This window comes from Heteronotia binoei, chromosome 13, assembly GCF_032191835.1.
Source record: "Heteronotia binoei isolate CCM8104 ecotype False Entrance Well chromosome 13, APGP_CSIRO_Hbin_v1, whole genome shotgun sequence".
Classification (NCBI taxonomy): Eukaryota; Metazoa; Chordata; class Lepidosauria; order Squamata; family Gekkonidae; genus Heteronotia; species Heteronotia binoei.
Window position 1 is genome coordinate 46,413,460 of NC_083235.1, and position 16,650 is coordinate 46,430,109.

The 16,650-nt window shown below is 41.8% G+C and overlaps 1 protein-coding gene and 1 long non-coding RNA gene across 2 annotated transcripts; one reads left to right on the plus strand and one right to left on the minus strand.

Moving 5' to 3' along the window:
• Nucleotides 1–619: 619 nt before the first annotated feature.
• On the minus strand, nt 620–13,243 carry NABP2 (nucleic acid binding protein 2). Its single transcript, XM_060252762.1, has 6 exons — nt 13,088–13,243; nt 10,859–10,997; nt 6,722–6,793; nt 4,202–4,283; nt 2,716–2,785; nt 620–2,370 (listed from the first exon to the last, which is right to left on the minus strand). The coding sequence occupies exons 1-6, from the start codon at nt 13,164–13,166 to the stop codon at nt 2,174–2,176; spliced, it is 639 nt and encodes a 212-aa protein (XP_060108745.1). The 5' UTR covers nt 13,167–13,243; the 3' UTR covers nt 620–2,173.
• Nucleotides 13,086–16,365, plus strand: LOC132581503 (uncharacterized). The gene is made up of 2 exons (XR_009556127.1): nt 13,086–13,203; nt 16,265–16,365. It is a non-coding gene; the product is annotated as an uncharacterized LOC132581503 (long non-coding RNA).
• The last annotated feature ends 285 nt before the right edge of the window (nt 16,366–16,650 follow it).

Sequence of the window (16,650 nt, forward strand, 5' to 3'; positions counted from 1 at the left end):
TACTCATTCCACAGTCTTGGCTCTCCCCACTTCCATTGGTAAGCAGCTTATGTCATCCCAAAAGTGGGACTACACGGAAGACTGAAGATAAAACTAGGTTGTATTTACCTGTAACTCTTGTTCATTGTGTTGTCTTCAGTGCAGGCAGGAGTTCCCTCCCTCTTGCCCCTCTGTGAGTTCTCTGTTTTTACTGAGTTCCAGTAGTCAGGAGAACCAAGGAAAAATGACTCTCCTCCCTCATGCTGCATGTCTGTTTGAGTGGGGAAACTCTGCCTGCAAGGTGGGGAGATCACCCTTTACAGCTCTAAAAAAACTAGAAAGTTCTCTCTTGACTGGTCTGCACCTGCACAGATATGGAAGACAATTTGATGAACAACAGCTACAGGTAAGTGCAACCCTGTTTCATGCTATTTACATTGGCTTATGATCAGATAATATCAAGATGGGCATCATAGGACGGCTGACTTGATTTATTCAGGAATTATTGTTAACCTACACAACTATATATCTTAGATGTATGGGTAGAAATTAATGGAAAATAGTTTTTGCCCTTGTACCCACAGTTACATAGAATGACCCATTTACTCTTATCAGAGATTTCCAAAATAAAGAAAAAAAAGATGATTGAAGTATTTATTCCCAAAACATTCACTGATAGTACACTCAAGTAGCCACACCAGAGTGGACAAATGTAATGTTCCTGTAAAAACAACCACACCATCACAACCTGTTTTCCAGTAGTTCATACTAATAGTCTGGAAAAAAGAACAGAGGCACAGGAATGGAGAGAATCAGGCCCAAGCAAAGGGCCTTTAAAATATTCTTAAATATCGTTGGTTTATGGCCATAGATCTACAATTACAAAAAATGTAAAACATTTGACTTTTAAGTAATTGTGTTAAAACTTGGGCAAACGTTTTAAAATCCCATCCTATTCTCAAAGTTTACAATTTCATTTACAATGTAGGTCATAACTCATGTTCCTCCAGGCCACTAACTGCTATAGCTTTTTAAAAGCCCTTGGAGCCCCTCACCTTGGGTAGACCCTTCAGTTTCTCAGGTGGGAGTGGAGGCCTGGCCAAAGAGGAGCACAGAGCTCAAGAACTGAGAATGCTCCAGAGACCCTTGCCGTGTCTCAGGGGAGTGTGAGAATAATACTTTCTTCACATAAGGCTTGGAAAGGCCAGAAACAACATGCAACATCTCTGAGGACCTTGCACTAAATAAGAACAAAGATGGCGGCACAGGTTCCTGGTTGGCGCTTTAATGTGCCAAGGAGCCAGTGACCATCTGACCCACTAAACTGTGATGCCAGCCACATTGAAGTGTACTGGAATAAAAACATACAATCTAATTTAGCCATCTAGCACAAAAACAACAATAAAGTGTTAGTTTTTCAGAACAATTAAAAACCTGCTTGTCAGTTTCCCCACACTTCTAATCTAACATCATTACATCTATGGAATGGAAGCCTACCCACAGGATGCTTCAAGCTATCAAAAATGTCTTTGTGGAAAAAAACAACACGTGATCTTATTGGTGACCTAGAGATAGTATTAGTTTGGCTTGGAAAAGGTTGCATAAATTTGTGTGCGATTTGCTATACCCCTTTCCCATGTAAAAGATATTCTGAGAGCTAAGCACTTCATAGATATTCAAGCATAGCTGTCTTTTTGTTCGCAACCTTAAAACGATTCAATCCAGGATAGTTTCACAAACCTCACTACGAATCTACCATGTCAATAAATGGTTTTTAAGGATTGCAGAAGTCTAAATGGAGCTAAATTCAAGGACACATGCCCATAAGGCAGGGAAGTGATATGAGCAGATAAATGGTGTGACAAAAATCAGACAAAGATGAAAGAGTAATTGTGCCAATTTCCTGCAGAGAATGAAAATGTTGTATACATGTGTAGGGAGTCCTGAAAAGTACAACTTTTACATGAAATACAAATATAAATATGCTGAAGACTATATTCCTCACCCAGTGTTCAGCATCACATGTTAAAAGTACGTTTCAGTGGCTAAAATTAAGCTGGTTTCATAGTCTGTGCTCCAGCCTAGTGTCCATCTCTTCTCACTATCTACTGCTTGCCTCAGGGTTAGGTCAGTAGAAGGTAAAAAGGTAACAAGCAGATGGTAAAAGAAGAGCTGCCCTCTAGTCCTGCACCCATTATCTCTTGCTGCTTCGCCGTGTCTCTTTGCCATTGCTGACTGGGTTGGAAGAGGAAGTTGTTCCCAATGACCCTCCACTCTGGTGGTTGGGCTGGCTCCGGGTGATGCGACCACTGGTGGGATGGGTGGGAACAGTTGGTGGGTGTGTGGAGCTGCTGGGGGTAATCAATCCATTGCCATTCTGGTTGTCAGAGGCTTAAAAATAAGTATAGGAGAAAAACATTACTGAAACCATGGAGACTAAACCATTAAATTTTTCTGGGATACATTCTGTGGAGTGATAAGGACTCTCAATACATTTAAAATCAGTCGGCTTAAGGACATCTAACTGCATAGAACTACTCCTATTCACAACACTACCTAGATATACAGGAATCAGAGAGGCATAGAAAGCCATGCAGCATACATTGCACTACTAGCAGGCTAAAGAATATAGCAAGATAATAACTCTTCCAAACCTGCTCCTGGCTAAACAAGTCATGTGCATCACTCACCTGAGAGCACTGAGTTTTCATTGCAATACTAAAGAGGGCTGCCTACCTGCTGCTGCTGAGGAGGAGGGGCCTGGTACAGTTTGAGAGGCTGCAGGTGCTGAATTGTCATTCTGTGTCTGGGGAAAACAATCAAAATTATTCACATATTCTGTCAAAGGCAGATGCTTCCCAGATATAACTTTTTGATATGAAAATATGTATTTATTTATTTTGTTTACTTCATTTATAGCCTGCCTTCCTCACTAATATTCTAGGAGGATCACAAAATACAGAAAACCATTCAGTCAGCACAAGACCTCCAGTAACAATGCAGTAAGGAGCCCCATGGCGCAAAGTGGTAAAGCTACAGTACTGCAGTCCAAGCTCTGTTCACGACCTGAGTTCGATCCTGGCAGAAGCTGGGTTCAGGTAGCTGGCTCAAGGTTGACTCAGCATTCCATCCTTTCGAGGTTGGTAAAATGAGTCCCCAGCTTGCTGGGGGTAAAGTGTAGATGACTGGGAAAGGCAATAGCAAACCACCCTGTAAAAAGTCGGCTATGAAAATGTTGTGATGCAACGTCATCCTAGAGTTGGAAACAACTGGTGCTTACATAGGGGACTACCTGCAGTAGGACTAGGATTACAGAAATTAGGGAACAATGCAAACAAAACCATTGAAGATGTGGGAAACCATAACTAATGTGGAAAGTGAGTTACCTTTGTAGCAAGACAGCACAAAAGTAGGATGATACAAACAATAAATATTGCAACAGATGACATTCCTGTTCCCTTATAAAAGTACTCTCCTGGACTGTTCCATTATATTGCAGTTCTGATGCCTTCATAAAAAGTTCTGTTTTGCATAGAAGTGTGGAAGTCTTCTTGATGGTAATAGCCTCTCAAAAGTATGACGTAAACCAAGCCAATTAGAAAAGGATCAGAAGGTAGAGCCCTAAAGCCTGGTCCTGGAACCGGCAGAGTTGCCAAGTCCATAACCAGAGGAAGCTCCTGCATTTTTAAGAACTGCACAGAAAAAAAACCATTCAGTGCAGATTCTCCTTCTTACTGTAGCACCATGATAAAAGAAAGCACACTCAATGAAGTGCCTCAATGAAGCACTACAGTGTTACACTTAAAGGCATAGATGTCCGCCCCCACCCCTCCCCAAATTGTGGATCTGGTAAATCTATGGGCATGTTTTCCAAACAGTTGTCCTGGTATCCAAAGCTTTGTGCTTTCATTCCTGAGATCTGGTTAATCTATCAGCAGGCTGTTCCATGGTATGTGTGGGAGAACAGAAAGAAACAGTGGAAGTGGGTGATAATGGGAATCAGGTGAAGGAATGTCTGTTGCATGGCTCTAGTAGAAGGAAAACTAGGATTTCAAGAGTATCCAGTTTTCGTGCGGCAACAGAAGATACAAAGGCACCCTGTGATGGAATAAAGAACAGCCCCAGGAGTGGGATACCCCATGGGGAAATCAGATACTTCCACAATTTGAGCCAAAGTTACTTCACTTGTCAGCATCAACTAAGGCTATCTCATTATACTCACATTTTTGTTTTGTGACTGTTGGGCCACATACTCTGGGTTTGGCTCACTGAAATTTGGCACTTCAGAATAAACCATACAAAACCTGCAGTGGGAAAGATAGCATATAAACATATGAACATATGAAGCTGCCTTCTACTGAATCAGACCCTAGGTCCATCAAAGTCAGTATTGTCTACTCAGACTGGCAGCGGCTCTCCAGGGTCTCAAGCTGTGTTTTTTCACGCCTATTTGCCTGGACCCTTTTTAGTTGGAAATGCCGGAGATTGAACCTGGGACCTTCTGCTTACCAAGCAGATGCTCTACCACTGAGCCACTGTCCCTCCCCGTGGTCAATGGAGTGGTTAGGTATGGTTGACCATACCTTTCCTTCTTTCGCAAAGTATGCAAGTACAGGTATCACATGCTAACTAGTGGCAGTGACAATAGTTCCCAGAAACACCATGTTTCAGATCTGTTTTAGGCTTAGACTTGCCAGACATCAGTAGATGCAAAATGTTTGACCATAATTTTTGCACTACAGGTTTTCATAATTCTTCTTTAAAGAGACACAAGCTCAAAGTGTCAGAATCAAACCCGGATAACACAGAGTTTTATTCAGTCTATGCCAGGGGTCCTCAACCTTTTTAAATAGGGGGCCAGTTCACTGTCCCTCAGACTGTTGGAGGGCCGGACTATAGTAAAAACAAAACTATGAACAAATTCCTATGCATGCTGCGTATATCTTATTTTGAAGTGAAGAAACAAAACGGGAACAAATACAATATTTAAAATGAAGTAAAGTTAAATCAACAAACTTGCCAGTATTTCAATGGGAGTCACTTTGGAGAAGTCACTGTCTGTCAGCCAAGGGCTGGGGGAGGGGGAGGCGAGCTCCAGGTACGCCGCTTACTTTGACGGATGGGCACCGCCGATGCCACCAAAAGTCTGGAACACAGGCCAAGGTTTTTCCCCCCCCCAGGTGTTGTTCTCCTACACCTGTGCGTGCTTCCAGCCAGGCTGGGGGCAGCCACAATAGAGGTATCCCTGTCTGCATGCCTGTTTTCTCAACAACTCTTCACCACACACAACTATATCCCCCCACCCCGCAGAGCTTCCTCAGTGGCCCTTCCATGTGGCACCACTCGTGCTCCGAAGGGGGCAGTGCCTGAGCACGCCCCCCTCCCACTTCGCCCGGGTGTGCGCCCGAGACGCTTGCCTCCCTGTGCACCCCCAGCCCCAGACTCCGCACAACTTCTCCCAAAGTGAGGGAAAGAGAGCCGAGGCAGAACCCCTCCCCCTTTCCAGGTCAGTGCGGACGCGCCTGCTCGCGTCTCTCTCTCTGGAGCCTCTGACCTTGGACTGCTCCGCTTGCGCCGACCGCCACCTAACGCTGCGGGTCCGAAACAATACAGGGGCACGTGCGGCAGCTTCCTTCCTCCCTCTCTCCTTCCCTCGGCATCTGCAACTTCACTTCGCCCGTCAGCGCATGCCCTGCCCGCCTCCCTCACCCTCCTCCTCGCCCCAACGGCTCCTGCCTCGTGCGAGCCCCTCCGCTCACCTCACCTGCTGCTGCCGCCGCCTCTCTCCCCGCGCAGTTTCGTGCCCAGCTCTCGCGGCTCCCCAGAGGGGTAAGGAATGAGCATCCGCAAGGTTAAAAATAAAAGTTTGATTCAAGTTCCTGGGACTTGCCAGAGCAGGAGGGAGGCGCTGCCAAATCCAGGGGAGGGACCTGGCGGGCCGCATAAACGTCCTCAGCGGGCCGCATCTGTCCCGCGGGCCATAGGTTGAGGACCCCTGGTCTATGCTGTCAGAGTGATAAGGACTAGAACTATTCAGTTCATTACTAAAAGGGAAAGTGGGTGACAGAGATGGGTAGTGACAGCTCTGCCAGTGAACTTCTGTTAAAGGTAAGAATATCACTGAAGACCTGACTCCAGTTACACACATGCTCTAGATACCCCCATGTACACAGATGACCCAATTAACAAAGTGGCATGATTCAAGCAGTAATTTATTTTTTAGACTTAGGTAAATTATACCGTGGGATTTTTCAAATAACTATTTAGGGAACTCTGGGACTAAATTGTAAGGGGAAATAATACACAATGTACCTCAGAATGCATAGTCACAATGTGTAATCCAAATGGACACTACTGAGTCTATTCTATAAAACAGAAGTCCTGCAGAATTAGCAATGCAAGTCTAAGCAAGGCGTGTAATTTTGTTTTGGATAGCACTGGACCTTTGTTCTATAGCTATGGAGCTTTATGGTTCGGAAGCCAGACCAGCCTCTCAAGATTCAGAACAAATGCGAAATAAAACTGAAAACTTTACCATAATGTAAGCTACACACAAACACCGTAGATACATTCTACTCTAGAAGTGTGGGGGAGTTCATTCCATTACTTCAGAGTAGATTACACTCTCTATAACAACACTATTGTTTGAGCAAAACTAGGCTTTGCATCTGAACTAACCAAGCCCATCTACCCCATCTCCAACACTTGAAAGCAATTTTGGGATAAGCTATATAAGTCTTACTCTCCAACTTTCTGCAGATCTCCTCCACGTCCAGTGTACAGAGTCAGGCAGCCTTTGAAAATTGATGCATACCTGGAAAAGGAGAAACCCACACTTAAGTGTCAGCAGCACAAAAGCCCTCCAACATGGTATATATACTAAACACACAATATAACATCTGATTTTGGTTGCCCTCAGAGCATTGGATGGCTAACTACACCATTAGCTCACCTGGTTTCTGATTTATATCAGTGGAGCTGCAGTCCTGTATAATAATGCATGCAATCTGACGACAATTCACAGTGCCATCCTAAGCAGATACACCCTTCTAAGTACGCTGAAGTAAACAGGCTAGCAAGCAACTTTGCTTAGAGTGGGATGGTACAGATGTTCTTTAAGTCTCATTGAAGTCGGTAAGACTTAAAACACTCCTAACTTGTTCTCACATAGGTCCAACATGCTTGCAGGAAAATCAAGTGCCCAGTTCATCAGAGCTGGCTCTAGAAAATGGCAAAATTGTTCATTTACCAGGGCTTCAAGGCTCGCAAAGGGTCCACTCTTCTACCAAGGCTGTCATTTTCACTCTGAACTTCACAGGTGCTCCATGTGAGAGATTCCTACTTGCACAAACTACATCTTTCAGGTTAAGGGGTCCATTGCTAGATGGCCCCCCAAATCATGGATGCAGCACTGCATTGCATTCTGGATCATTTCAGACACAACAATAAGACAGTGAAAGGCAAGGGTTTCTGCTTAGAAAAATGCTAGCTTTAAAATTCAGCCTGCTTATCTACCTAAAACAGTTAGGCCAGAATATGTATCCAGAATGCATGCTTGATTATCAAGAGCAGGCTGGGAAGAGAAAATGGCCCTGAAACAAGCCAAGCTAAGCAGCTTTTCACATTGCAGGGGCTCAGCGGTGCCAGCAATGGCCATTAGCTCATCCACTGCTTCCTCCAGTTACTACTACTGATTATCGGAGTCAAGTGGCCCCTGAGATGTTGGCAGAGTTGCCGGGGCTCGGCAGTGCTCACGCCTGGCCACCAGAGGTCTTCTATGTCAGTGACTCACTAGGAAATTTCCCCATAACCAAAATGGTCAGTCTGCCCCAGTTGGTAACTTTGGCAGGAAGGTGCTGCACACAATTGCAAAATGTTTTTATCACCATCATGTTTCCAAACATTGTCAATTTTATTAAGGCATCTTAGTTACTATGTATAGTTTTACTTCTTCAAGTTGTCCCCACAGTTATTTGGGATGGATTCAAATACCACAGTTATTTGGGATGGATTCAAATATGAGCAAGAATGAACAGGAACGCAGTTCCAGCTGGCTTGGCACCAGGGGTGTGGCCTAATATGCAAATGAGCTCCTGCTGGGCTTTTTGTACAAATAAAGACCCCCTCCAACCAGCTCCAAGGCCTAAGTCAAGGTGGTGCAAAAGAAGTGAAGTGCTTGCCTGGCTGCACACAATCCCCTTCCAGAGCCAGGCAGTGAGAACAATCTTTCTTTGTAAGATCCTGGCTAAAGCACAGTGCAACCGCAGGAGCTCAATGCCTGTTAACAGGGCAGCTGAGCCTGTTTACTTCTCACCCTGCTTAGGCTGAGGCTTGGGAAAGGTGCCTTGGCTTATTAATTGGTCCACTAGGCACATGCCTATGTTCCAGCTCCTTACCTCCAGCTGTAGCCAGCACTCAAGTCTCACTATCCAAGCCTGTGGTCACTCCCACTCAAGGAGACCTGACTAGCCATGCCTTCAGAATACAGGGCACTGTCCTTGTTTTGTGTCTGTTCTCTTACAATGGTTTTAGACATGAGAACAACCGTTGGTGCAATCATGGATCATAAGAGCAATATGTGCATCACCTCTCCAGAATTAATCCACACAAAACTTGAAAGGGATCAAAAGTCCCTTAACGCACTTCTGTATTTGTCTGGGCATATGAAGGGAAGGCATACGCACCACTAGCTCTTTAGCACACATGGTTGGCTTTCTTCCCATATGCCTGGGCCGTTTTCCCATGAGTTCCTTGTTCTGTGCTAAAGCCACTGTGCTCTTAGGCTCTGGATGTTCAAAGACTGCCATCCAAAAGAACATTAAAAACTGCTGTCATGGATCAGATCAAAGATCCATCTTACCCAACATTCTGTTTCTGACAGTGGCCCAGCAAAAGTCTCTAAGAAGCTTACATTCAGGGCATGAAGGCAATCACTGTTTGTTCTTTACATCCGGTAGTCAGAAGGGATGAAGGGGGTGCTCTAAAAACTGCTGCTTTTTATGCTATCACTTCAGTAGTGTGACATGAAATCAAAGTACAGAGAAGGTACTGAAAAGGTCACTGAAGGTCTTTTCAGAAGCCTCCACATGATTGTGCTAGTGTGCAATGATTGTGGTAGTGTGCATGATTGTGGTGTGCAAGGAATAAAAAATGCTAGTGCTGGTAACTATCCATCCCCAAATGGCAGGCTTGATCCTGCCCTGAATGTTACTGTTCTGTTCAAAATTTCCACTTTTCCAAGCAACACCTCTCATCCTAGTCAGAGAACCAGAACTAGGAAAACTGGGAAGGGCATTGAAACCTAATATGCATCATAAGAAATTTAGCTGCTAAACAAATTGCTCAAGGACAAACTGACAGTACAATCCTGTGCATTGTTTCTTACTAAACCTACTGAAATTAATGGGATGTGACTATATCTCTATATAGGCTAATCATATAGACATAATACTTTTAAAAATTATGCTGGTTTAGGGGCTATGAAGCAGCATGTACTGCTAATCTAAACAGTACCACAATGGTTATCTTTTTGAAAAAGCTTTAATTATAATAAATTAAAATGCAGCAAAGCTAGTAAAAATAGGCCACTTGAAGCTGAATGCAACTTCAACCATTATCTTTTTCCTGAGATCTCTCTGTGCAGGAAAATGCAAGTATTTTTTAACAGAAGAAAGGTTGGCTTAGTTTTTTTGTTCTACAAGCACACCTATCAGATGGCCAATACATGCCATGACTGCTGGTGTGCCTATGGTGAACTGTGTCCATTAGGAAATGGTGTCCATTAAGAAAAAGTAAGGGTCCATGTACATCTGAGAATCACCTTTCCTTGTTACTAATTAAAAGATTGTACCATGGTTAAGTAAGTGAGATAAGCCACAGAATCACATGCTTCCTGCTCGTCCCACCCTTCAGTCCATCCCCCCTTCAGTATGACTTCCTCCACTGAAATGAACCATTATGATTGGGCCAGTTGCCAAGCCATCATTCATACAAACTAGGTTTTGTTATCCATAGCTGAAGAGTGAGCCTTGGTTAGCAGTAACAACCGTGACAACAGAGCCATGTTTAGGGTTAGTGAGGATAATTTGTGCACAAGGAGAAGGTTTTGTAAGGTGGGAGCATGCCATCAGGTGGTTTGCTCTAAATGCCATGCTCAAAGGCCAAGCCATATTACATCTGCAGTGACCCAGACAGGAGAAAAAATTAAACTTTTAAAGCTTTGTCTTCGTTTTGCAAAGGGAGAACTCATAATTGAAAAACCAGTTCCCAGCTGAGTTTTGGTAACTAAGAGAAAAATCCATCACTTTCTCTTCCTTCTTCCCCTTCTCCCTCACACACATACACAGAGACAGAGGGAAAAGATGAGCAGAAAACCACCATTTCAGCCCAGTCCTAAATATAAGTTCCACTGTATTCAACAGAAGTTGCCTCCAAGGAATTGTAAATAGGACTAGAGCAAGGGTGGCTAAACTTGCTTAACGTAAGAGCCACATAGAATAGACATCAGAAGTTTGAGAGCCGCAAGACATGAATGTCAGAAGTTGGAGGGAGGGAGGGAGGGGGGAAGGGAAGGGGGGGTAGAAAGAAAGCAACTTAACTTTTAATGCATTCTCCAAGTCGCTGGCTGGTGTGGCCTGGAGACATGATTTAAAGAGACAAGCTGGCAAACGGGGGGTGGGGGGCTTTTAGAGCCACACAATATGTGTGAAAGAGCCACATGTGGCTCCCAAGCCATAGTTTGGCTACCCCTGGTCTAGGAGTCTCTCAAACAGATTTCAAACAGATGCTTCTTTCTTAGCAGTCTTTCAGCTAAGCCAAAGAAATAATTCCCGTTCCCATTCCCCACCCATTCCACTCCAACTGGAAGAATGATCTATACCCTTTGGTGAGTCGGATGATGTCTCCTGGCTGAATTAGGTTGCCAACGTCATCCCACACAGAGATGTTTATGCTGCCAGTTTTGTCTGCCACTTTACATGTCCGTACTTCATGCCCATCCTTTGTCTTGGTTACCCGACCTGGTAATGAAGCAGTTAACGTAGTCTGATGTAATTAAGAGGATGTTGCTGTTTTTATACTGAAACAACAAGAGTTCTATCCCAGCCCCAAACCCATGGAAGCTGTTAGAAGCCTCACTTTACCCCAGAAACAAACAAAAACAGAGAAGAAAGTGAGCTGTAAAATGTATTGCCTCTCAACAACAACATTCAGTACAAAACAGTAACAAATATAGAATTGGAAGGGACTGCCTGGGGCTTAGTAGTAGAGCATCTGCTTTATAATCGGAAGGTTCCAGGTTCAGTCTCCATCATCTTCAGTTAAAAGGATTATGCAAAATACTTCTGCTAGAGACCTTGGAGAGCCACTGCCCAATTATCAGAATTGATAATACTGACATTGATTCAGTATAAGGCGATAGACTGACGTGCAATGTTCACTAACAAATGAGGTGAGAATATTCTGACATAAATGCTAATTGGCAATAACCAGTGGTCAGGATAGAATAACCTTTTTCTGAATCCACAGAATATACTACTATACTGAAAACAGAAATCTCTGTATAGGGCTATACACTCAGCATGATGGGAAGCTAGCCTACTTACCCAATTCACAGAGTTTTATTTATCAGTATGTAACTATTATAGTAATCATGCAATATCTTCACTATTTTGACCGTAAACAGAAGAAAGTCTATACACAACCATCATTACCTAAGAAAGATAACATTGTATCACACTATCCCTGCATGCAGAAAGGAGAAACATACTGGAATATCCATGAAGGCATCCAATGTTTCTAAATAGCAATGTGTTAGGGAAGTCATCCCAATCTGAATTAGGCCCACAGATTTTAACTTGTTCCTTCCAATGTCATTTTCTTCCATTCCGATGACTCCCTTTGCCTTGCTGGAGGCAACATACTGCTTGCCTATCTATTTCCCCCAATGGAAAAAATAGTTACTCTAAGATGCCATTTGAGGTCTGAGAAAACAGCACAAGCAACTCACTATCCTGGCCTGTAAACTGCTGCCTCATTTACGTAATTCTACCTGCAGGGCTTTAACTTTACCCCCTACCTAGAGATGATATAAAGACCTGCTATATGGGACTGGGAAGGGAGAAGATGCTTACTGCCTTAGTTTGCAGACTGCCACCTCTTCAGTTCATCTGCATAAGTCTAGTTACCCCACTTTACAGTGGAGGGAAATCTGCACCAAGACTTGCCACTGGCCCTAGACCTCTTCATCTCTAGCAGCCACAGTTTGGACGTGATGACTGGCCCAGCTGCTAGGAGTAAGGTACCTACCTCCCCAGGGTTTTAAATTGCCACCACCTCCTAAAGTGCCAACATGGCTGGGTCTGTGATGTGCTCCCACACAACTATTCTTTGGCTCAGCAGATATTTTGTTTTGATGTAGGTGGGCAGTATTGCCCCCATTGCCGGTTCTAGAGCTTTTTCGCAATTGCTAAACCAAGCTTTTGAGATCAAAGGGATATCAAGAAGGGTTTAAAAACCAGCCTGAATTTTACAACTCAAATGTGAGAAGTTGATTTCTTGATGGATTTGGCTTCTGAGTAATTGTACTGTGATTTTAAAGTTTGTAAGCCACTTTTAAGTCTCTAATGCAGGAGAAAAGTGGCATATAAGTATTTTAAATAACCAAAAACCTTCACTTCCATACTTTAATCCCAACCCAAATCACAGATACATACACCCAAACTGCTATTTACTAATAAAAAAACATACTGGAGATCAGTGTTCCCTCTAAACTGAGTTCATGTGAGCTAGCTCACAATTTTTTAGCCTCCAGTTTACATTTTTGTCTCAGCTCAGGAAAAATGACCCAAGAGCAAACTAATTTATGCAGTAGCTCACAACTTTAATGTCAGTAGCTCACAAAGTAGAATTTTTGCTCACAAGATTTCACAGCTTAGAGGGAACATTGCTGGAGATCTGCTGGGAAATCTTCTAAAATCTTTTGTCACATTTGACCTATAGTCACATGCTCATAAATAAGATGTTTATGAAACATAAATGAACTGGCCTCCCTTCTAATCCCTACAAGATTTTAAAAAACCAAACTAACCATAACAAGCTTTTTACTCACCTGTCTCCAGTACAATGAATATAAGGTTTAGGTTTTTCAAGCCTGGTTTAATATCCTTCACAAAGGTTTCTGTCGTCATGTTCAATGCCTTTTGATTTCCGATATCTGAGTAAATGGTTTTTGTAAAACATTTTAAAACCAGCCAGCAAAACAAAAAATAAGAATATTGCAGGACATAATAAAACCTTCTTATTGTAACCCTACTGTTTAACTTTATTTTGTGCCCTCCTCTACTGAAAGCACTGTTTCATGGTCTTCATTTATGAAAGGTTCTATTGAATAGATTCCCCTCTGCCATCCAGTTCCTGACCTCCAATAGTAGAACATTAAAAACCTATCATACGCAACTTGCATCATGTTACTTTTATCAACCCAGTGCAATTTAGTCTCCTCCCATTCTCACTGAAAGGAAATTTCTTCAGCTCTAAAACTTACATAGGATCATACCATATTTTTTGAAGTGATGCTAATCTTGAAATGTGTCTACTTTGTATATCATAACACAATAAAGAAGTGAAAGAGACTAAGTTCTGGTCAACATGGCCCTTCAGTTTCTAAGCAGATGAAATTCAAATACTGATTTTAGAGCTGTGTAGCTCAGATCTCTGCTCTAGAAGATATATTCTGAAACAGGGATTGCTAGCTTGGCAAGAGTTCCACATGTCAAGTCCAAATGGCAGCACTCTATCATACATCATACCCCGCACACACAGTGTAGTTTCATATCTTGTCTAATATTCCAAGAATCAAGCACACCATATTACTAGAAGGCATGCAGGAATACAGGTCTGATGCTTTATACCGCAAAATTATAGGACTTATGTTCAGGCATGTCACAAATCTGTATTGCCTGTGCTACATGCACACCATGCTATGAACTGACCACCCATGGCCTGGGAAGTTACTTGTTTGAACTACTCTTAACACCCCCGTCCCCATCCAGCATGCAAGGTGCTGATAACACTTCCACCCAGCAGAAATACTATATGGAGGCTGTAACTATTACAATCTGTTTGCCATATGGATCATCACTATATGAAAATTATATTCAGCGGCCTTCCCGCAAGGACTAACATTATGATGTCTACAGTCTACCCAAAGTCTAACAGAAGATAAAGGTAAAGGTAGTCCCCAGTGCAAGCACCAGTCATTTTCGACTCCGGGGTGATGTTGCTTTTATAACGTTTTCATGGCAGACTTTTTACGGGGTGGTTTGCCATTTCCTTTCCCAGTCATCTACACTTTCCCCCCAGCAAGCTGGGTACTAATTTTACCGACCTCAGAAGGATGGAAGGCTGAGTCGACCTGGAGCCGGCTACCTGAACTAGCTTTTGCTGGGATCGAACTCAGGTCATGAGCAGAGGGCTCTGACTGCAGTACTGCAGCTTTACCACTCTGACCATACAGCTAGAACATTTCAGATATTCCTGCAGCATTCTATGAAACATTTAGAAATCACAACTATAACATACAAGTTACTATCTCAACTTCCCTCTCCATTGTCCTAAATAAAAAACAAAATGTAAAATAAAAATGCCAGTTTGCTCATTTCCAAGCTCATGTTTTGGATTTCTTCTTTTAGTATTTTGGCACTAGAAAAACATTAATGCTGCATTTATTTGACCCCCAATTGTCTTTTTAAGCTTTTCGCCTCAGACATAAAATTACATTTTCCAGGAGATGTTATTTTTATTTATATATTTTAAAAATAATTTTAGTTAGAAACACATATGTAAACAAAGTACAGATCTCTGAATACATAACACTGATTCAGTGAGACGTGTGGGCTGTAACAAATATTTTGATCCATAATTCCGTGAGGCAAGCAGAGTATAAATAAAATTTGCCAGCTCACTAAATGGTTATAATATAAATGACACATCTTGATTTAGCTTGCCCATATAAATATCCAAAAAATTAGCATGGTCCTACTGTCATAAGCAAAAACTTCTCATGGCTGTTCCTGCAATTTAGTAAGTAAACAATGATTTATAATAACATTGTTTCTGTAATTCCTCAAAATATAAATACCTATACCACACGAGATTGCTCAGAGCAGCTCACAGAAAACACAGATAAATGCTCTCTGTAGTCTCTTCTTTCCAGAACTTTATGAACATGGCCCAACATTCTGTAAACTTATTTGAAAAGGCAGAAGGGCTTCTTAATGTTGTCTGGCATTAATTTAATAAGCAATACATACAAAAAGAACAAGGATTATTTTAGTATCCACAAAAAGGGTTAAAACAGATCCCAAATCTGACAAAATAATGTAATATTTAATATAACCAAATAATATAACTTTTGGACCATGAGGTAAGCTAATATTTAGAATATAATTAATTGATTAAAAATCCCAAAGATTCTGTATTTTTGCACAACTCTAAAAGATACAAAGCTAGCACAACAACAATCTTGTACATTCCTGTATATCAAAGCCAGCCTATTTGGAGTAAGACGTCACTAAAACAAATTCTCCCTCAATTTTGTGAACATAAGTCTAGGCAAAGCAACCATTTCCACTCCTCTGGTCTAATGTTTATCTGTAAATCCCGATTCTAGTTTTATGGTAACAGGTAAAAGAGACCTCAGTGTTTTTAAGCAAAAGAGCATATATATTTGCAAATAGATCCTCTATCATTATCTTTAGTCAGCACAAAAAGAAAAAAAGAAAAGCTCACTCCGACAACCCAAGATTAATCCAAAAAAATCCCTCACGAAACCAAGAATACAAAACATTGGCATCAGTGTAATAAAAGCCCCATCTGATTAAAATCTTAGGACGTACAAAATCATAATTTTTAACTACTTGGTTTCCACATGAACATAGACTAGATCAGCATGTATCAGAACAATCATTGAATAAGCACTTATTTGTACTATTGTCCAGCAATTCAAATTTTGAATAAAATAGGATAGTACAGGGTCACTTAAATTTTATCATATCAAAAACCCAACTACAACTGAGTACTACCACTAGAACTATGTTCTTAATAAGAATTTAAATACTAGCTGTAGTGGTGCATATGTACTCTTCAGTTTAAGCAGATTACTCATTTAATATACATATATCTATATACATTTAGTATATATACATTCATACATATACATACATATATACATTTATATACATAATATACATTTATCATTCTATCAACAATTACCTGTTTCTTTCAGCACAATATGCAAAGTCTCTCTTTATCACTAGTATAAAGCTGGTTTAAAAAGAACAGGCAAAGCATCCTTGCTCAAACTGCAGAGCTGATCACATGTCACTGTATGGGGAAAAAAGACATCTTTTCTCGTTTTTAACACAATCTTCCACCACCATTCAACCAGTGCAAACAAAGTGTACCTCTGGCAAATGTTTGGTGCTGCATGCTTCTCTTCTGGGTAAAGCAAAGGTTGATTTGCTAATACTAAAGGAAATTCCTCCACCATGATCTTAGAACAGAAGGGGGGGCGGGGAGCGAGAACTTAAAACTACAATGAAACAACTTGGTAAATGTGCTGGTGAGCAGTGTTCCTCTTAAAGAACATGGATTCTGCCCTATCCTACAGCA